Here is a 22,688-nt window from a genome sequence, read left to right on the forward strand (position 1 = left end):
CCAGTTTGAAAGATGAGGCCCAAATTTTTCATCTTGGATTGGAATTAGAAAAATCCCCAAATTTGGGGTGGTGGTGGGTAGATTGGAGGGTCCTGGTAAGGTTGCCAGGCATCGGGTCGAAAAGGGACCCTGGCGGCTCCAATCAGCACAGCTGACCAGGCTGCTAAAAGTCTGGTTGGCCTCAGTGGTCGGCTCCATGCACCTCCCTGGAAGTAGCATGCAAGTCTCTCCGGCTCCTAGGTGGAGGTGCGACCAGGGTGGCTTCAGCTCCGCAGCTCCCATGGGAGCTGCGCAACCAATGGGGACTGTGGGAGCAGTGCCTGCAGACAGGAGCAGCACGCAGAGCCCCCTGGCTATCCTGTGCATAGGAGCCAGAGCGGCGTGTCACCAATTCCCGGGAGCCGCCTGAGGTAAGTGCTGCTGGGAGCCCTGCCCCACCCTGGAGCCCCCTCCTGCATCCTGAACTCCTCAGCCCCACCCCAGAGCCCAAACCCCCAGCTGGAGCCCTCATCCCCCTTCCACAACCCAACCCCCTTCTCCACCCCGGAGCACACTCCCAACCCCTCATCCCCTGCCCCAGCCCAGTGAAAATGAGTGAGGGTGGGGGAGAGCAAGGGAGGGGGGGATGGAGTGGGCAGGGGTGAAGTCTGGGGGCAGAGCAAGGGTGTTTGGTCTCCACACTGCTTCTTTGGCCATTCCGGATATGGTGGGGGAAAAGGGTGAGAAGAGAATTTCCTGACCCTCTAAGAGATGAAGGCTCTTGCTCAAAGTCCCTTCATTATGACTCTTGCTGCCTGTGCGTGCTGGGGTATCTCAGAATAGCATTATCTCCTGGACACTCTTTTCTTTATAACTCTGTGAACTTTCTGAACTTCAGCCTAGTCCAATCTTATTTACACTTCAAAAATTTCCACTGCTTTTATTATACCTATTCTAGATAAAGCGGCAAACTCTCTCCCCTCCCCATCCCATGTGGATGCAGTTATACCAGTATAGTTTATTGCCAATCATCAGCAAAGCAGAATACCCTAGTGTGTTATAAAGCACCTTATACTGTTCAACTTTATAACACACTAGGGTTTTTACTGGCTTAATTATATATATGAAAAAATCACACCCCGCATTAACACAGTGACACCAGTAAAACTCTTTAGGTGTAGACCAGGCCATACTCTTATTCAGTTGAGGTACAACCTGAAGAATATTGTCTGTCTGGTTACACTTTGGTTTTGAAGCGTCAAGACTTTTAATGTATCTTTGATTGGGTTGGAAGTCTCTGAATGTGACTGGTTCCTAGAGAACAAACTAATGTGTAATGGTGCACTCCAGCTAAACCTTTAGGCTCCTCTTTGATAGGTTGGTCATCAGATGCTTGCTTTTAAAGGTAGTGCTGGTCTTTCAGGTATGTGTGGTTTTCTCTGATCAGGTAAATCCAGTCTTTGGCTGTTCAGAGGCTGGGTCATTCTCTCTGGCCACCCCGCCCAACTCCTAAGGTATTTTTAAAGCCTCTTTAAGGACAATCTCCACTGAGGTGAGATGAGGCTATTTAAATTGCAACTCCTCTCTAAGCTATTAAAAATAAAAGCCCAAATTCTCCCCTGCTAGTGACTTTTTTTTTTTCCCCCTCTCACCCCATGTAGGGTTCCTTCAAGGAACTCCACACACTTCCACCATTTTGGGGGGAGAGATTGCAGGAGAGGAAATATGTATATGGGCAACAACAGTTCACCTCTTTCACCACCCCCACCCACCCCCCAAGAAATGTCTGTACTATAACATACAGGAAGAAGAGGGGTCTTTTGCTCCCTCTCTTTGTGCATGTGTCCAGTGCAGGGTTTCACTGGGGTCCAGGGGAAAAGGATATGATGAGAGAGAGAGGGAAACATGCGCACCCATGGAGATCAGTGGCGGCAGGTTGTCTGCACTATCTGCAGAGGGGACAATAATTTGAGCCTTTGTAACAATTTCCAGTCTTTTTTGGGTGCAGAAGCCTGTGAATGCCAGTCTGTTCTCTCTTAGCTAGCTTAACTGTTCCCTGGGATTTCCTAAGCCTTAGGCTTAACCGTTACTAGTTCTAGTCATCTGTTACACACTTCTCTTTGCCACAGAAAATGTTAAGGCAAAATCTAAGGGCTTGGCTACACAAACATTTAGTTTGTGGAGAGCTGGGGTGTAAATCTACTCCACACTAATCTCCTGTGTAGTTGGTGTCCTTGTGCACCCTGCTGCTGCTAAAAGTTTCCTAGTGTGCATTGATCTATTCCCATTTCAAAGCAGCATAGGTGAAAACACACTAGGGGACTTTTCAGTGCATGGCAACAGGATCCACACACAGACATTTGTGTGGCAGGCAAGTGTGGGTTAGGTTTACACCTCAGCTTGCCGCAAACTGTAACTCTAATCTCTAACCCCTTGTTTTGGAAGCAGGGCAACTGTTCCAGAGGTTAGTCTGTGAATATTAAATGTCCTTTGCCACATGTATGCACGTGCACAGCCAGGCTGGCAGGATCCTTAGGTACACAGACTTGGTTCTTGGTTTGCAGATCACCTTTTTGGGTCCAATTTTGAATGCAGAACTTCAGATTAGGATACAGCATGGTTTCTGTCACTGCCTTCTGTATTTTCTACCCCTCTTACAATGTGCCCATGTATCTCCTTTGCTTAGCTGCTACTTTATTCTGGGCAGACTTGGACTGATGACCTCATCAGTCCATATGAAGAGTTTTTTTTATTTTTACCACTGTGCTAGAAACATAGAACATCCCATGACCTAAATCTGGCTAGTCCCGTAATTCACTGAAATTACTAGTGGGTATTCATGTAGGAAGAAATAAAACTGCCTACAAAGCATTGTCTTCAGCATATTACAACGTTTTCTTGAGTGTGAAAACATCAGTATGCTTCAGTATTCAACCTGATTACAATAGGTCCTCTGTAAAGCAGTGTGGGGTTCAGGGATAAGTGGAAATATATAACCCAACAAGTTGACACAGTCCAAAATATAACATGTCTTCAGTATGGAACAAGAATGACATTCAGCTTGATCTGTAAATTATGGTGCAATTAAACTTGTGAAATACTCTGCTGGATATGTACAAAGCTGGAGACTAATACAGGACCAAGTTGGAACGTAAATATGCCAAAATGAAAATAACATTTTAGTTCTGGAAATTAAATGACAAGGCAATGTCCTTCTCCTTCATAATAATAATATTAGTCTAAAAATTATGTAAAATTATCATCCTCATCTACATTTGTAACAGCATAATACTTATTTCTTTAATAACATTTCTCTTTACTCATACAGCTTTTAGGAACTGCAGTCCTTGCAATTGGACTATGGCTTCGGTTTGATACGCAGACAAAAAGTATCTTTGATATGGAATCCAACAACTCAAACTTCTATACTGGTAAGCGGTGAAGTAAAGTATTTGAGTACCATAAATTCCCTTTGTACAAAGAACTTTCTGATAATGGGCTCGGTCTTCTTTAACCTTCACAACAACTTGCCAAAGTGCAATACTCAATTGTTGTCTGAGATTTTAAGATGTTCAGGTAAATATGGTGAGTCTGGAATAAGCACACCTCTCTTTCAGGGTACTTGGTACCATGTGGATGCCTACACGCACACACTGGTTTAGCATGCAATGGAGAGCTAAGATATCCCATAGAAGAAGAGCACTAATAGACCAGTTTTGCCTCTTTGGCTGGCATTAGAGATGTGTGTGTCTGTGCTTACACTATGCTTACCAGTCCTAGAGACCTCTCTAGAACTGATGAGATAGAGCATGTGTTTCCCTGTGTGGAGGACTGGCTGATGAAGGACAGTCCCTTGGAAGGGATCCAAGAACTGGCCTATATCTCCAGCAGGGTGTGAGTCACTAGAGCTTCATTCTAAACTGAGTTGCTATTTGTGCAGTGACTCAAAAAAATTACAGTGCAATAAAAGTTATTACTAAGCTCCCAAAGTCTGAACTTAGAGGCAACAAGAGTATGTATGAATCTTGGTAGACCAGGCTCACGTCAAAGCTTTCAAACCCCAGAACATCGTGATTTGGCACAGAAGATGATCCAGAACCAGAAAGTCTCAGCAAGGATCATGGTTGTGCACATTGGGCCTCATTGATGCAGTAATATGTTTGGTAGCCTTGGCACATATTCAAATGAGGCAGCCTCCATAGAACCTGCGGGACTTGTTCATAAGCTCACAGATTCATTGCATCCAAGAGTTTGCATCCTATCCTTTACATGCTGGTGTGAAGGGAGCTGAAGTACCATCTTGCATCTACCAGTAGGAAGAGTCCCAAATTCCTCTATTCAAAATTGTATTCCCTGTGGATTCACAAAGGGGATGGGGGCTAGAACTAGAGCTAGTTAGAGTATTCAATCTGCTGAAAGCTCCTTCTGAACCACTCTTTGTGACATTTTATCCCTCAGGTATAAGGTTAATCTTTTTGGATCGCTTGGTAAACTGGGGACAAACAATATAGGTTTTAATACCACTAAATGTAAATATGTACTTCTAGGAACAAAGGATGCAGGCCAAAATTACATGAATGGAGACTCCACCCTGGGAAGCAGTGATTCTGAAAAAGATTTGGGAGTCATGGTGGATAATCAGCTGAACATGAGTTTCCAATGAAACGCTGTGGCCAAGAGAGTTACTGCAATTCTGGGATGCATAAACAGACGAATCTTGAGAAGGAGTAGTGAGATTCTTTTACCACTGGATTTGGCACTGGTCTGGCTTCTGCTGGAATACTGTGGCCAGTTCTGGTGCCCACAATTCAAGAAGGATGTTGATAAATTTAGAGAGGGTTCAGAGAAGAGTCAAAAGAATGATTAAAGGATTGGAAAATTTGGCTTATAGTTAAGATTTTGTCAAGGTTATTTTTAGTTAAAGTCACAGACAGGACGCGGGCAATAAACAAAAATTCAAGGAAGCCTGCGACCTGCCTGTGACTTTAACTAAAAATAATCGGGGGGAGGGAGCTGACGGGGGATAACTGAAGCCCAAGGGTGGAGGAGCAGGCCACCACCCACCGTCCCGTGGGGTCTCGGAGCTCCAGGGCCGCCCTGTAGGGGTGAGGTGCAAAATGTCACAGAGGTCTCTGGAAGTCATGGAATCTGTGACCTCCATGACCTAATCTTATCCTTATAGCGGGGGTTCTCAAACTTCATTGCACTACAACTCCCTTCTGACAACAAAAATTACTTCACGACCCCAGGAGCGCGGACCGAAACCTGAGCCTGTCTGAGCCCTATGGCCCCGGGGGTGGAAGGAGGGGGCAAAGCCCAAACCTCACCACTCTGGACAGGGAGGCCAAAGCTCAAGGGCTTCAGCCCCAGGCAGGCGGCCTGCAACCTGAACCCCACCGCCCAGGGCTGAAGCCCTCAGACTTTGGCTTCAGCCATGGGCAGTGGAGTTCAGGCTTCAGCCCTAGGCCCCAGCAAGTCTAAGCCAACTCTGGTGATTCCTTTTGGGTCCCAACCCAAGTTTGAGAACCACTGCCTTATAGTGATAGAATCAAAGAACTCAATCTCTTTAGTTTATTAACATAAGAACGGCCATGCTCTGTCGGACCGAAGTCCATCTAGCCCAGTATCCTGTCTTCCGACAGTGGCCAAAGCCAGATGCTTCAAAGGAAATGAACAAAAACAGGTAATCATCAAGCAATCTATCCCCTGTTGCCCATTCCCAGCTTCAGGCATACAGATTCCAGGGACTCCATCCCTGCCCATCCTGGCTAATAGCAATCAATGGACCTATCCTCCATGAATTTATCTAGTTCTTTTTGAACCCTGGTATAGTCTTGAACTTCACAACATCCTCTGGCAAAGAGTTCCACAGGCTGACTGTCCGTTGTGTGAAGAAATACTTCCTTTTGTTTGTTTTAAACCTGCTGCCTATTAATTTCATTTAGTGACCCCTAGTTCTTTATCCCCCCCTTAGTCGTCTCTTTTCCAAGCTGAAATGTCCCAGTCTTAGTAATCTCTCCTCACAGGGAAGCTGTTCCATATCCCTAATCATTTTTGTTGCTCAAAGAGAAGGTTAGGGGATGACTTGATTACAGTCTATATGTATCTACATAAGGGACAAATATTTAATAATGAGCTCTTCAGTGTAGCAAAGACAGATATAACACGATCCAAGGCTGGAAGTACAACCTAGACAAATTCAGACTAGAAATAAGGTGTACATTTTTGACACTGAGGAAAATCAACCCTTAGAATAATTTAACAACGGTCATAATGAATTCTCCATCACTGCCCATTTTGAAATCAAGATTAGGTGGTGGTGTAGGTTCTTTGTTTTTCCTTTTTAAAAAAAAAAAAGTCTCAGAATTATTTTGAGGAAGTTCTATGGTCTGTGTTACACAGGAGGTCAGACTAGATGATCAGTGGTCCCTTCTGGCCTATGAATCTACTGGTGGAAGTGACTCCAGTTGCCCTCGTGACTGGTATTGCATTCTCTGTTCAAGGATATGCTAGTGCTATGGTTGCTTCCTGAATTCCTCTCAAAGATGGTGTTAGATTTCCACCTTTAATCCTTCTTCCAATATTTTCCCCGCTCTAGAAATCTGTCTCGGCAAGGCCCTGCTGCGCAAGTCATGTAAACAGGCTCTCTGAGGGCTTAAGCTGCTTCAGATAAAATACTAAAGTCCACTTGGGCTTGTGTGCGTCAACTTCTTAGAATTAGTTCTGCTTTCTTCATGAGCACCATCCCTAAACAGCTGTCTGCTACTTGTTTCATTGTGTCCATGAGGAAAATCTGCTACTTCAATGTCTGTAGAGCCAGTTGAAGACTTTCTGATGGAAAAACACTCCACTGGAAAATTCTGATTCGACAAAATCAAAATATTTCACAGGAACATATCAATTTAATTGCAATAAAAAAAATATTAAAGTTTTGCTTCAATGAGGTCAAAGTGGTTCGTTTTGACTTTTTCATAATTTTTATTATAAAAGTCAAAACAGCATTTCACCTTTGTCAAACTTCAAAATTTTCAGAAACTTTTTGTTTTGCAGAAAATTGACTTTTTTTTCCTTCCCCATCCCAATTTAGGATGAAAGGAAACTTTTTGAAATGTCCATCTCCTGCAGAATGGAAATTCAAGTTTCAACCAACTTTATCTATTTATATTTGGTCTGTCAGTTCACATCCAGGAAACTTGTAGGACAGCTCCAAAGTTTTCTGTGTGTGTGTGTGTGTGTGTGATATATATATATATATATATATATATATATATATATGCAGATTTTAAACTGAGCATTGATTATTAAGTTGCAGTAGTTGATCAGCCATGGTACTCATGCTGACAATTTCCAGGTTTTGTACTGCGTATCAGGATCTGGGAGTACAGAGCCTTTACTGAAGGGCCTCCTACTCTAGGACAGGCTGATCTCCACCCCTTTTGAGTAGCTACTACCTAGGTCAGAGAGAGCACCATAGTCAATTTACTCAGTCACTTGATTCTTGTTGTGTGGGGGTGGCTGAAACTTTTTTTCCCCTTCCTCTTTTTAAAAGGCAGAGGAGGCTGAATTTGCTGTGGTTGTAGAGAATGCCAGTTTAGCTAGCTAAATTGTAGTTTTTGTTATGCTCATGTGCCTAGAGGATTCCAAAAGGCACTTTTTCATTTAAAAAGGAAAAACCGCTCTTAAGCTCTATACCAGATGGCTGACTCCTTTTTCCTTCCACCCACATGCTTGTGGAGCCAGTAAACCCTAGGTTAGAGGTAAATTGCTAACCTCATTTGCCTCCAATCAGAACAATTGCAGCACAGCCCATGATTCTACAAAGAATAATTTGCAGGATTTGGTTCTGGCATAATTCCAGGCTTTCCCGATACGGGTTTGGAAACATGGTCCTGGGATGAGATGTTCTCTGCCCCTTGCCTAGTAATAGGCTTGGCAGAATTAGATTGGGTGGTGGTTTTTTTAAAAAAGTTTTAGCAATAAAATACTTTTTATTTTTAATTATCTTTACTTTTACAGTTGTGGGGGTGGTCAGGGCAGGGCTGCATGGGGGCATCATGTGTGGCCAAGGAGCCCAAGACATACAGGTGCAAGGTAGATCCTGGTCTGGCGGAGCCAAGACCCCAGGCCGTGAGAAGGAGGACAACAAGCCCCTGGCTGTAAAGGAGGCCCCTACCCAGGGATGGAGCCATTCAGCAGCGGGGTGGCTTCCCCTCACTGCCCTGGCTGGAGGTCTCCACTCTGCCCCACCAGGGCGGCAGCTGTCCCCATATCTTGTACCTGCAGGGACCAGTGCCATGGGCCCTGTAGCCATGCAGGAAGCCCTCTGCAGCTCCACTGCCACGGCCCCCCTCGCGCTCTACCGTGATAGCAGAGCTGCAGAGGGGTCTCTCTGCACTGCTGTGTGGCCAGTGATGCCCAATCTCTGCAGCAACGAGGGGTGGGTGGGTGTGTGTGTGTGTACGCATGGGGCGGGGGGGCAGGCTGTACGCATGCCAGCTGTGACCAATGGATATTTTTTCACTGATTTTTGGTGTGTCAGCTAAAATCAATATTTACTGACACCCATCTATTTTTACATTGGATCTTGCCAAGCCTACCTATTAATAATGTGTCCTAAACAAACTGGGCTTAATGACTTGTGGAAAAGGTGGCAGAGGGGTTATTTAAGCATCTTATTGCTTCTTTGAACAGAAACATTTGTTTCTTCATTATCTTTTTGGGGCATGTTCAGATGCATTCACTCTAAAGAATTAATCCCCTGTGTTGCTTTGAAAATGTCAACGGTAGTAACTTAAACCATGGCAAAGGCAACTACTTACAAATGCTATTGCCCTGAGGAATCTATTAAAAACTAACTGCAATCTTACAATCCCTTATTGGTGAGTACTTCACCAGCTTTGTTTTCTCTTTACCCCCAGGGGTTTACATTCTAATTGGAGCTGGCGCACTCATGATGTTAGTTGGTTTCTTGGGATGTTGTGGTGCAGTGCAAGAGTCGCAGTGCATGCTTGGCTTGGTAAGTGTTTTTCTTTACTGTAACATTTGATCTTGGGCTGGGATGTGTTCTGCAAATGGAACCTTCAAGCATTTTAATAAGGTGAGAGTGGGAATGTCAGGCAGTAGATTCTAGCTCTCTTCCACTCCAGTTATCACTTGTTTTGAAGCTTTACTTCTCTTCTAATATAGATTTATTAACCTAATACTAAATTGAAATGACCAGCATTTGAAGTCCAGTCTTGCTCTATTCCCCATCAAGCATATTCTGTTCAGACAAAGCAAGCTAAAATATTGATATGTGCTGCAACCTTCAAGAGTTAAAAGACGAGATGAGGGATGCCTGAATGCAGAACTGATGGACCATGCCAATAATGGCACTATTAGGAATTTTATTCTGAATACCATATAACCAATACATGTGATGCAGATAATAGACAATTATATAAATTGCACACATGGCACTAGAACCTTAGTTTTCATCTTCAAAAGGCCTCGACCATGTGAGCCAACAGAAGAACTGCTATAGTTACCAGTAGTCATAGGCACCACTCTTTCTGAGTGACTTATGGGAGGACAGCATTACTCACCTATATACAAAACCAGTACATCCTATCAGCCTCTCCATGTCTCACAATTAAATAGCTGTGCGTAAAGTCTTCTGTAAATCTTCACAAGATTAACTGCAGATCAGCACAGGCTGCCATTACAGCTGGGAGAAAGAACAACTCATCGTTTGCTGTGTTCAAGGAAGAAATCCATTTCCAGAAGACTCTTTCAAGTGATACGTGTTGGTTTTCTGATATTTTTAACTCCTCCCTCCACCCCTTTCTTTAATGCTTTTAAATGCTAGCAGCAATTTGATCCTCCCTGGAAGTTAAACACGCAGACTTCCTTTGTGCGAGACGCCGTGCAAAGCTCCTGACTGCTTAAGGTCACTAAACATCCCATAGTGCAACTTCTATTGCCTAAAATGATCTGAGTTGATGGGTCTTAGAGCAGCAGTGGTGACAGAAATTGGGAAAGAACACTTGTGAGAGAAGGAAGACACAGGCGATAGCTACATTACAGAGCCTGTGCTGGCATAGCCCCCATAGACGCAATGTACACTGATAGAAGGAATTTTGCTGCCTGTGTGTATGGACACACACTCCCCAGACAACATTGTTTATGCTGACAGAAGCACTCTTCTGTCAACAGAGCTGCATTTGCTTGAGGGTTTTGTCAGCATAGCTGTGTGGGTCGGGTGTGGTTTTTTCACACCGATGGTGTATATAGCTATGCTAATATAAGTTTAAAGTGTAGACCAGCTTTTAGGCTATGTCTACACTACAGCAGTACACATGCAGCACTGCAGCTACACCTCTGTAGCACTTCAGTGTAGATTCTACAGCTCCGGGGGGAGGGGTTCTCACATTGCTGTAGTTAGTCCACCTCCCTGACAGGCAGTAGCTAAATCAGTGGAAGAATTCTATCGACGTACCGCTGTCTACAACTAGGGCTATATTGGCTTAACTTCGTCTCTCAAGGGTGTGGACTTTTCACACTTCTGGCTGACCTCGGCATCTTGTAGCTGCTCCACCAAATAATAGAACTAAAGCAATGACAATACACCATTAATTCAGTTTTCATAGTTCAGGAGTGACCAAAACGTGTGACTGGCTTCTTTCATTCAGTACACACGTGTTGCTTCTAAAGTCTCCCTCTGCCATAATCCTTACTACTCTTCCATTCATATTGCAGAGCCAGCTTAAAGGTGTAAAACCTGTCTCCATGACCACTTAAATCCACCACTCCATCACCACTTAATTTCAGAAGTAAAGATCCTGGAACTGGCTTTAAAGTAGTACCACATCCCAAAATAAAAACCGCTAGGAACAAAGTCTAGTTGTATTTCCTCTTTCTCTCCACTTCCCCATACATATGTTGTTTAATTTATTTCTTCAATCCAGGAAATGCTTCACGATTTACCCATTGAAATGTCACATGATTTGATATCATTATAGTAATTGTACTTTAGAGATGATATTTAGGATTTTAAGTCAACTAATTTGAAAAAACTACTCCTTACAAAGTACTCACAATAAACATCTTGATTTAATGACATAAATCTCTCTTCTCTTCTAGTTCTTTACCTTCCTTCTCGTAATTTTTGCCATTGAAGTAGCTGTTGCCATCTGGGGATTTGCAAATAAAGAGACGGTAGGTTTTTGACTATTGCAAGCTCTTGGCACTGAATATTTCCTCAAGAACTGAAAACATGTTCAGCTATTTTAAGATCACACAATTAGTAGGACAACACAAAAGACAAATAATAGTTTCACTGGCATGTAAACACAAAATATCTTTCCCAAAGATGCAAGCGGTATAATGGGTCAAATTTTTTAAATGTCCCGAGATACAGAAGAATTTTCTTAACCTTTACACTTCCCCACAACTACGCAGTCTCTCTCCAGTTCTCAGCAAAGACTACGGGCATGTCTACATGGGGAAATTTATCAGTAGCATGATACCTTTATAATTCCCTGTGCGGACGCTTTTCTTATTCCAGAATAAGAGTGTTTCCACACAGGCAGCTATACTAGTATAAATGTAAAAGTATAATCTGTTGTATTTGGCTGGTAAATCTCCCTGTGTAGACAAGCCCCAAATCACAGCTTCTGTACTGAAAGTCCCTATTATTATGTACTACAATATACTATAATCTAAAAACTGAAATTACTCTAATATACAGAGTATATCTTAATGTATCATCCATGCTCTTTAAACTTTGAAAAACTCTGGAAGAGATTCCCAGGGATTGGACCAAATTAGCAAGGTTGTGTGTTACTACAGTTAAGACACTGTATAGTAATTGACTTCAGCCCCAATCCTGCAAACACTTAGGGTACATGTACAGGAACAAGTCTCCCAGCCCAGGTCAACAGACGTTGGCTAGCGAAAGTCGCGCTGGCACTCTAAAAGTAGCTATGTAGTCAGTGCATTTAAGTTGTGGCTCAGGCTGTGAAGTCCATCCCCCTCCCTAGGCTTCAGAGCCCAAGTTCCAGCCCAAGCCACAACATCTACACAGCTACTTTTAGCACACTAGCGTGAGCCCTGCTAACCCAAGTCTGTTGACCCAGGCTCAAAGGCTTGCTGCCTCAGGTTGTGTAGACATACCCTTTAGGCATGGGAGTAGTCCAATTAACTTCAATGGGATGACTCAAATGCACAAAGCTAAGCAAACACACGTGGCAGGATCAGGGCCCAAAAAATTTAAGCGTCTATGGAGATGTCTGAATTGGTAGCCTCCCTTGTTTTTCCTCCTCTTGTACAACAGGGAAACTTGTCCATTGCTGAAACAAGGCTAGATAAGTCAACATTTGCTCTCATGTATCCGCTGGATGAAGTCTTAGTTTTCATCCCCATCAGATTCCATCAAGATTTAGAGGGACAGTATAAAGCTGGTATCTTCTTACTCATTGTCAAGTATCCAAGCAGAACCAAAACCACAAATTGGAAGTACTAGTATGATGTATCCATAACCATCTTTCACTGTTGTAACTCTTATCCTGCTATACCTCTCTTCTCAACTCCTCCTTTTTGCTATCTCCTTGTTGTTCTAAGGCTCGTGCATATTTTTAGAGACCTATGATGCTAACTTCTTTGGAAACGGAAGGTGGTTACCTCTTCCTAGGATGGAGCATTTAAACTGTAAAATAGCTGGTTTAATTACTTTTTGTCCTGAAGAAATTTACTATAAGTAACATAAGTCAAGGTAAAACAGGGTTATAGCTTTGCGCTATTTTTGTAGATTATTGATGAAGTACAGAAATTTTACAAGGAAACCTATGATAAGAGGAATCAGCCAGCTGCTAAAGAAACCCTGAAAGCATTTCAACATGCGGTAAGTATATGGTCACACTTATTTCTTTTCAATGTACAAGATGTCTGTTTTTAAGAAGCCGGGCATAATACATTTAAGAATGAAGTGAAACATCATCTCTTAATTATGATGTCTAGCCTTCAGTTTTGGCAATTTCAGTCTACAGACAGATGGCAGTTTGAGGGGGGGAAGCTATTAAGTACCCACGCAATGTGTTTGGTTTTTTGCCTTTTTTTTTTTTTTTTTTTAGTCTCTAATAATGGTGTTCATGGTGACAAAGATTATACAGTTAAAGTTTAAAAAGGTCTTTGCTTTAACAGTCCCTACTTCTTGTGAGCTCCTGAACATCTGAAAACTTTTCCTTTGGGTCTGGAATTTAGGACGTCTCACATACTTGGTCTTGGCCCAAATTCATGGGTGTTTTTTGAGTTTGAGCCATCCCCATTTAAGAGATTTATTTTTGTAAACAAACTGTTCAGACATCTTTAGTCTAAAACTTCATTTGTCACTGATCCTCAATGGAAGTTTCTCTGCTAAGACTGGGCAAAAAAATAGACCAAGTTTTCGTTGACAAGATTAGCTTTCAACACACGTCTTCAATTTTTGCTGACTTTTAAGATGCGTATTAGTTTTGGGTACAATGTACTAATTCTGATACATCAATCGCATACCCATGGTGCTATGAAACAGCATGTGTAAACAGTGTGGTGCCATCTTTGCACAAATGTGGAACTGCACAAGCCAACTAGATTATTGAACAAGCTCCTCTGACTTCATTAGATAATATCCATAGCAAAATGTACACAGGATTTAGTCACAGATTCTTCTGGGTGTGGAGTAGATGTAAAGAGATCTTTTTCTTTTCTTTTCTTTTCTTTTTTTTTTTTAAATTTGAGAAAGTAAACAGAAGTTTGGAAACTATGGTTCCTGTAGTAATGTTGTGTCATAACATAAACTGTTACAAAAACTGTTACATACGTGCTACATGACAAATGCAATCACTTACTATTAAAAGAACTCTTTACTTCCTGACTTACTCAAATTCTCACTCTTAATGTAATGCTAACAAAGACATTTTAAAATAAAACTGTTAGTGGCACAGTCAAACTGACTGATGTAACTTAAATATTTTGAAACTCTCCTATCTGATATTTGTGTATACCAGTATAAAGTAACCTGTCTTGCTTGTTGTTTTAGATTTTCTATTTTCTCTTGTAGTTAAACTGTTGTGGTCTCACAGGACCTGTTGATCAGGTGTTGACAGACACCTGCCCTAAGAAGGAAGTATTGGAGACGCTTACAGTACAGGTAACTGAAGACTGAATTCATTGCATATAGTGGTTCCATGCTATTACACTTTCATTTGACAGGGAACAGACTAGAGAAGCACACTTCTGAATAATGAACTATGGGGGAGATAATCCCCTTCCCTGGGAAGACTCCCTCCTTCTCCCTTCCCCCCAGGGTGTGTGTGTGTGGTTTTTTTTGTTTGTTTGTTTTTTGTTTTTTTGATATCCGGGATGCAGAGCCACTTGTATCTAGTTGTGATGGACGGGTTGGGGGGGCTATACTACCAGTCTGGAAATGGCAAAGCATGCAGCCTCCTAAGGACTAGTAGAAAATCCTGATCGCATGCCTGTGCAACTTGAGTCGTATACACATTGAAATTAATGGGAGTTGTGCCACTGACTTCAGTAGGCCATGATTTCACCTAGAGCGTCTGCATGCTCGTGTTCAGGTCTTCTCAACCCTTTTTTCCTCCAAGGGTCTGCAGCAATGCTACACTGTGGCTTTGCAGCCATAGCTCTGCAGCTGGGATGAACAGAGCATGTGAAAATGAAACGGCAGGTCTTAATTTAATGAGGGAGGGGAAAAAACAGAAGTATCCTTGGAGGAAATTGGTGGGCTTCCTCTAGGTGAGCCCATCATATGGAGCAAGTGCTCTTCGGCTCTGGCTACCCCACGAAATCATCATAAATATCAGGGTTGGAAGGGACCTCAGGAGGTCATCTAGTCCAACCCCCTGCTCAAAGCAGGACCAATCCCCAACTAAATCATCCCAGCCAGGGCTTTGTCAAGCCTGACCTTAAAAATATCTAAGGAAGGAGATTCCACCACCTCCCTAGGTAACCCTTTCCAGTGTTTCACCACCCTCCTAGTGAAAGGTGCCACAGCAGTTGAGGTTAATACAGATCCCTGTAGGATCCTTCTGGACCACTCAGCCTTTTATCCTTCCCATCATTCCAACAAATTCTCTTCTCTTTAAAAGAAACCAAAACTACACTCTACACTGCCGCTGAAATTCCTTCTGCCAGCTTTTAATCCATGTATTTATGGGCACTAATATGCATTAACTTTTCAAGTAAAATCAGCGTGAGACTCTCGGATGTACAGATACAGTATTGTACATCAACCACATTTCCTTCCTGATTAACATGAATTCTATCAACGCCTTCAATTTAGCTGATGCAGCTATAAAACTGTGCTTCTGACTTTTTGTGGCACTTGTATCCTCTAGGTGCTACTGCATTCCACCCGTTGTTTGGGTTACTACAAGCATGTGGTATCCCACAAGGTGAAGCAATACGAATTAGAACCACAACTTAGAATGCTCTGTAAGGACTAGCAGCTTCACGTGTCCTCACAGTTCCGCTTAAAAGCCTGTGATACTTGCGTGAGTCAGTTGGAATTCCGAGGGCTACAGGGGAGTGTTCAAGGGTTGCTGGGGGAAGGGAGCGGGCAGACCAGAAACTAGATAAATGGTAGAATTTTGAATCTTATTTATTTTAAACATTCGGCTCACTGTGCTAGCACATGTTCTAGTGATGTGATGTGCCTGTTACCACTAATAGTATAGATTATACAGTTACTTTTATGTACCTCAAATAGGGAGAAAGAAAGCATCTAAGTGCAACCTTCTCCAATTTTTTTTTTTAATGGGAGTTAAAATTTCCGGCCTCTTTCTCTCTTTTTTTTCTTATGCCTCTGTATTCCATGCAGAACATAGGGCCTTCACCACTGACTTCCATCTTTGCCGGTCTCCTGCTGCAGTCTTAGCTTCTTCCAGTGTCATTTTTGGTAGCTTTCTGTTGTGTTTCCATGTTATCCATGGCCCACCTCATCCCCATCTTGTCCTCGGGGTTTCAGATTAATGCCTCTCTTATGATGCTCAGGTGTTTCCTCCATGTATGTCTTAGCCATTTCCATTTTCATTTGGTCGTTTCCTGTCTTCTCCATTTCTGTTTCATTCTCTAATAGTGTTGTTAATGTGTGATTTTTTTTTTTTCTGTTTTTTAAATTTATTTATTTTACTTTCTGGCCATCTGATATTGAGGATTTGTCGAAGGTAGCTTTTTATGAAAACTTGGAGTTTAGATTAGTAAGGTCTTAAGTCTCCAAATTTCAGCACCATATTGTAAGACTGACTTTACAATGGTGTTAAATATCTGAAGTTTAATTTGGAGGGTAAGACTTCCCTATAACCTGAGAGCTGTGCTGGTGAGGGCATAACTCCTGGCAGGGTAACCTGTGCCAAACAGGTCAAAACCAGTGGTTCTCAAACTGTGGCCCACTTGCGGCCCAATCGGCACATAGCTGTGTCCCATGTCTCATCCTCAGGGCCATATAGGTTGTATTGGATGCAGCCCACATAACACGTGTATGCAGTCCACAATGGTAAATAGGTTGAGAACCACTGAGCTAGACTAATCGCAGTCCACTGGATGTCTTGGTAGAGCCTTTGGAGTAAGCTAATGACCTATTCCTGTGTGTTTTTTGTATTAAGTCATTACAGAAACCCTGCTTCCTTAGTTCAACAAAACTTCTGGCCTAAAACAGGGCTAACCACTGTGGGAAATGAGCTTTGAATCCTAAATTTTGAAACAAAACAGTGCTTTAGCTCATTGCATAGGATCCACATAGGGCTTTGCATTGGTTTAACTAGCTTAAAACAACACATTTAGTTAGGTGCAACTCTGAATACAGATGAGACCACAGTTGCTTGGCTTTCAGTCACTTGTGATGTCACAGTTTCACTAATTCTCCAGTTACCATGAGTTGTTGTGTACACAAGACACTTATTTTAAAACTGTAGTAACAGTTCAAGTGCTAGCACAGGTCAGCCACTACAGTATTAACAACTATGTTGTATAGGGCTGCTCCAAGCAGGGTTCGGCAATGTGGCAGCTAAAAAGCTAGCAGCTGCTGGTAACGTGTACACACTAGTACTTCCACCATTGTTGCTAAATCATTGGCAATAGTGGCTGGAAATTCTAGTGTGGGAAAAGCCTACCCTAGACGAGGCCTTTTTCTTTTAGGGTAGAAAAGACCTGAAAGTTGTAGTGTACAAGAGAAGCAAGGGGGCGGGGAGAATTGTGCATCCATTTTTAAAGGCAACCCGCCTCCCCTTTCCCACCGTTCTTTGCAGGCCAGTTTCAGGAGATAAATATTGGCTTCTCTTGTAGCTGGATCAGGTTCAGCATGTGCTGTCCGATCAGGTCACGGTGTAGTGCTGCTGATAGTACCACATGCTTTTGTAAGCCAAAACGGCACATACGTAAAACAATATTTAAGACAAGCTCCCCCCCCCCCCACACACACACACACACACCTTTTTTCTTCTTTTCAGTCATGCCCTGCAGCCATTGAGGAGGTCTTTACTTCTAAATTGAATGTGATTGGAGCAGTTGGCATTGGTATCGCTGTGGTAATGGTAAGTTTCTCGATCCTTTCGGTCAATTGAATCTGATGGGAAATTATGACGGCCTTCTCAAGTTTAAGATGTGCTTTTTCCACTGATCTGATACCTTACACTGAGGATCTAATCCTCTCGTCCTTCCTCACGCACAAATGTCACCAAGAACAATCCTGCCTCTATGATTGCAGTACAACAGAGTGTGCCTTGTATTGATTTAAACTACGTAGTCTGCCATCTGAGCAAATGATATTTACAGGTATGCTTTGGTGCTTTGGTTTTCACTGTAAATACTCTAGACCCTAGGGACCCTAGAACTGTGAGCCAAGAGCAAAAATTGTATACATTTTCCCTTTATTGTGTTTTACTTGAGAGGTTTAATTGAAGACTGATACTTTGACTATAATACAACTGCATCTTTTTCCTCTCCCACTCCACCCCAGAGAAAAGTCTGATTGATACTAGTATGTTCCCCTTCTTCCTTGCTAGCTGTTTACCCAGCCAGTCACATCATGAAAACTGGGCTAAGAAAATGAATTTTTAAAAAATTAGTTTGAAGTTAGAGTATCTTGCCTCCTCTCATGGATAATATAGTGCTCAGGCACTTGGAAATTTGTGCCAGGCAGAGAATGAGACTAAGTTGTATTAAGAACAACTGTTTTTAATAACTCACTAAAATCCTGCATGCTGTCTCCAAAGAAACTGGTGGAAAGTCTGCACGTCCTAGCGTAGCTGAACAATGCACAACCTGATAGCCCTCCACACGCTGCTGCCCAAGAGTGGGGTGGGGACCTTTTTACAGAGAGCACCTCAGGTTATCTACTCCTCTCTCAGGGGAGAGTGCTTTTGTGCCTTCCCTTGCCCTTAAGATCAAAGAGAGGTCATGGTGGTGGCTTTTATAATGGGGGGGTGGGAGGGTTCTTATAGGGGAGAGGTGGGTAGGGAATAAATAGCTGTGAAAAAGAACACGGCCTATAGGCCAGGGAGAGCAAGAGCACCCACACTTATGTTTTTAGGAGCGCTGCATCACCAGAAAGCTAATCTTCTTCTAATGTATTCTAATTGAGTCTGCTTTCCTTTTCCAGATCTTTGGCATGATCTTCAGTATGATCCTCTGCTGTGCTATCCGCAGAACCAGAGAAATGGTTTAAGGGATATAACGAAGAAGATCTCTGCACTCTAGAAATGTGTTGTTAACTTTAGCATTCTTAAAGCATTTCTAAAATTATATATTTGTTACCTTTTTTAATGCTTTATTTGGTACTGATGTTTTACTTATTGCTTTTTATGTTTATAAAGATTTAAAAAAATCCAGTGGTAAAGGGTACTATATTTGTTAGACCAAAGTCAAAGATATTGTACATAAAACAATTTGTCCTTAAATGGCTGTCTGGTTTCTTGAAACTCATCATAATCAGGATGTAATTTATGTTGAAGACAATTTGATACTTAATAAAGATTAAGACCTGAAATGCGGAGTGATTAGGTTCTTAATCTTGCCCACATGCACGCGCCCTCCATTAAACCGTGTTGTCAGCAGTCTGCGCACAGAAGGTTTGGAGACTGAACCTGCACGAGTTTCTGCTTGGAGAAACCTGCACCTCATCCCTTTTCCCCTCACCCCCCATCATGTCACCCTTATCAAGAAAGGGAAGAATAGCTGGCAGTGAGAGGCCATCTGACCTATTAGCATTATTACAGCATTGCGATAATTAACATTAAATGGGTAGCATAAAGCTAAGCGCCTTCTTTCAGTTTAATGTAAGTGTGTCAAGGCCACCCTTTGGGTGGAACCTATTACAATTTATATTACAGTGCCTAGGGGTCTGAGCCCATGATGGGCTCCTAGGTGCTAGGTAGTGTACAAACATAACAAAAAGACAGTCCCTGACCCAAAGAATTTCCAGTCTTTTCCACCTCTTAGACCTGAAGAGTGGCTCTTTGAAAGTGAAAATGCTTCATTTTAACACAGTGAGTTAAAAACACACAGTTACATTTGGCAAACAGCTCTGTCCATGAAGAAAAGGAGGACTTGTGGCACCTTAGAGACTAACAAATTTATTTGACCATAAGCTTTCGTGAGCCACAGCTCACTTCATGGGATGCTTTTCTCTCTTTACCTCAAGTGTTAACTCACTGTTAGCAAAAATTCAATAATTCACAAACAAAAGTAGCTGGCATCTATCACAAGATGAATGCTACTCAAGTGGTAACAACTACTGTATTCACTTGTAACTCGCTCACACCAAAATGATACAAGGGATGAGCTTAGCAAGGTTCTACTGTAAAATGCGAAAAGGTAAATTAAGGCAGCGTTTAATGGGGTTGCCAATTTTGGTTGGACATATTCCTGGAGGGTTCATCATATAACACTCTTTAATTAAAAAGATTAATCTCGAATTCCTGGAGACTCCAGGACAATCCAGAAGGGTTGCCAACCATAGGAAAGGGTCAGAGCTTAAAAGCAAAATGCTTAACTAAAAGCTTGGCTTCCCATGTTATTGTCAACTCTGCTACATTAGCTATACGGTGCTTTGGTTTTTTTTAAACGTACACTGAGGAAAATCAAGCATTTAAATTAGGGAGTAAGTCCAGGTTGAATGTTGACTCTTTACTTTTTGTGCATATGTGTGTAAAGTGAAGCTTTTAATTACTGTATTTGGGAAACAGTGTAACGTTGCACAAATTCCTTTAAAATGATTAGCATTCTAAGGACAGCAGGGAAGGATTCTGCTGTGTCAGTGAGACACTTCAAATTGTCCAGGCTGTAGCCTCAGAGCAGCTGCCTTAATGTCTGGCTTTATAGAGAGAACCTGCAGTGATGTCACAATGCTTCACTAAACTTCTCAGTCAGATGCTCACTGGGCATGCTCAGATTACTCAATGACTTAATTTTATGTGTTCTTTCCCCAAACCTACCACAACATGTTGTTTAGTCTATTGTGTGCCAAATTTCATATTTCCATCTGAAAACAAAGTAATAATAGAAACCATTTTTCAGTCTTAATTATAGTGGCTGCTTCCAACAATCATTGTAACTGAAGCATACAGAAACAGACATTTTAAATACTGCAGCTGTGCCAAGGTGAAAAGCTAATACTGCCATGGAACCTTTAGTTTATGAATTATCAGCCTTTTCTGCAGGTACATTCTGAACATTGCATTAAGGTTGGGAGTGGGAGGCTGGCAGAGGTTCTGTACAAAAAAAAAAAAAAGTTTTAGCTAGAGCCTTAGATTGTCAGAAGACTTGCACTCTAATTTCTACTTTGCATGAGCCTGCAGTGTGACCTTCAGCAAGTCACAGCACCCCTGTGCCTCAATTTACCTTTCCCCACTGTTTGTCTCTTACTTACACTGAAAGGTCTGAAACTGAGCCCTGGTCTACACTAGGACTTTAGGTCGAATTTAGCAGCATTAAATCGATGTAAACCTGCACCCGTCCACACGATAAAGCCCTTTATTTCAACTTAAAGGGCTCTTAAAATCGATTTCCGTACTCCACCCCTGACAAGTGGATTAGCGCTTAAATCGGCCTTGCCGGGTCAAATTTGGGGTACTGTGGACACAATTCGACGGTATTGGCCTCCGGGAGCTATCCCAGAGTGCTCCATTTTGACTGCTCTGGACAGCACTCTCAACTCAGATGCACTGGCCAGGTAGACAGGAAAAGAACCGCGAACTTTTGAATCTCATTTCCTGTTTGGCCAGCGTGGCAAGCTGCAGGTGACCATGCAGAGCTCATCAGCAGAGGTGACCATGATGGAGTCTCAGAATCGCAAAAGAGCTCCAGCATGGACCGAACGGGAGGTACGGGATCTGATCGCTGTATGGGGAGAGGAATCCGTGCTATCAGAACTCCGTTCCAGTTTTCGAAATGCCAAAACCTTTGTCAAAATCTCCCAGGGCATGAAGGACAGAGGCCATAACAGGGACCCGAAGCAGTGCCGCGTGAAACTGAAGGAGCTGAGGCAAGCCTACCAGAAAACCAGAGAGGCGAACGGCCGCTCCGGGTCAGAGCCCCAAACATGCCGCTTCTATGATGAGCTGCATGCCATTTTAGGGGGTTCAGCCACCACTACCCCAGCCATGTTGTTTGACTCCTTCAATGGAGATGGAGGCAATACGGAAGCAGGTTTTGGGGACGAAGAAGATGATGATGATGACGAGGTTGTAGATAGCTCACAGCAAGCAAGCGGAGAAACCGGTTTTCCCAACAGCCAGGAACTGTTTCTCACCCTGGACCTGGAGCCAGTACCCCCTGAACCCACCCAAGGCTGCCTCCTGGACCCAGCAGGCGGAGAAGGGACCTCCGGTGAGTGTACCTTTTAAAATACTATACATGGTTTAAAAGCAAGCATGTGAAAGGATTACTTTGCCCTGGCATTCGCGGCTCTCCTGGATATACTCCCAAAGCCTTTGCAAAAGGTTTCTGGGGAGGGCAGACTTATTGCGTCTTTCATGGTAGGACACTTTACCACTCCAGGCCAGTAACACGTACTCGGGAATCATTGTACAACAAAGCATTGCAGTGTATGTTTGCTGGCGTTCAAGCAACATCCGTTCTTTATCTCTCTGTGTTATCCTCAGGAGAGTGAGATATAATCCATGGTCACCTGGTTGAAATAGGGTGCTTTTCTTCAGGGGACACTCAGAGGAGCCCATTCCTGCTGGGCTGTTTGCCTGCGGCTGAACAGAAATGTTCCCCGCTGTTAGCCACAGGGAGGGGGGAGGGTTGAGGGGGTAGCCACGCGGTGGGGGGAGGCAAAATGCGACCTTGTAACGAAAGCACATGTGCTATGTATGTAATGTTAACAGCAAGGTTTACCCTGAAAGAGTGTAGCCAGTGTTTTATAAAATGTGTCTTTTTAAATACCGCTGTCCCTTTTTTTTTCTCCACCAGCTGCATGTGTTTCAATGATCACAGGATCTTCTCCTTCCCAGAGGCTAGTGAAGATTAGAAAGAAAAAAAAACGCACTCGAGATGAAATGTTCTCCGAGCTCATGCTGTCCTCCCACACTGACAGAGCACAGACGAATGCATGGAGGCAAATAATGTCAGACTGCAGGAAAGCACAAAATGACCAGGAGGAGAGGTGGCGGGCTGAAGAGAGGGCTGAAGCTCGAATGTGGCGGCAGCGTGATGAGAGGAGGCAGGAA

The 22,688-nt window shown here is 42.9% G+C and overlaps 1 protein-coding gene across 1 annotated transcript in view; it reads left to right on the forward strand.

The window, feature by feature from the left end:
* CD9 (CD9 molecule) overlaps nucleotides 1-18,989 on the forward strand; it is a 31,491-nt gene extending 12,502 nt beyond the window's left edge. Inside the window, exons 2-8 of the mRNA XM_074935862.1 lie at nucleotides 3,308-3,410; nucleotides 8,898-8,995; nucleotides 11,101-11,175; nucleotides 12,767-12,859; nucleotides 14,057-14,146; nucleotides 17,466-17,549; nucleotides 18,617-18,989. Coding sequence (XP_074791963.1) covers nucleotides 3,308-3,410; nucleotides 8,898-8,995; nucleotides 11,101-11,175; nucleotides 12,767-12,859; nucleotides 14,057-14,146; nucleotides 17,466-17,549; nucleotides 18,617-18,682 — 609 coding nt within the window. The 3' untranslated portion in view covers nucleotides 18,683-18,989. The remainder of the gene's footprint in view (nucleotides 1-3,307; nucleotides 3,411-8,897; nucleotides 8,996-11,100; nucleotides 11,176-12,766; nucleotides 12,860-14,056; nucleotides 14,147-17,465; nucleotides 17,550-18,616) is intronic.
* Nucleotides 18,990-22,688: the final 3,699 nt, after the last annotated feature.

The sequence above is a fragment of the Natator depressus genome, chromosome 1, assembly GCF_965152275.1.
Source record: "Natator depressus isolate rNatDep1 chromosome 1, rNatDep2.hap1, whole genome shotgun sequence".
In the NCBI taxonomy this organism is placed as follows: domain Eukaryota; kingdom Metazoa; phylum Chordata; order Testudines; family Cheloniidae; genus Natator; species Natator depressus.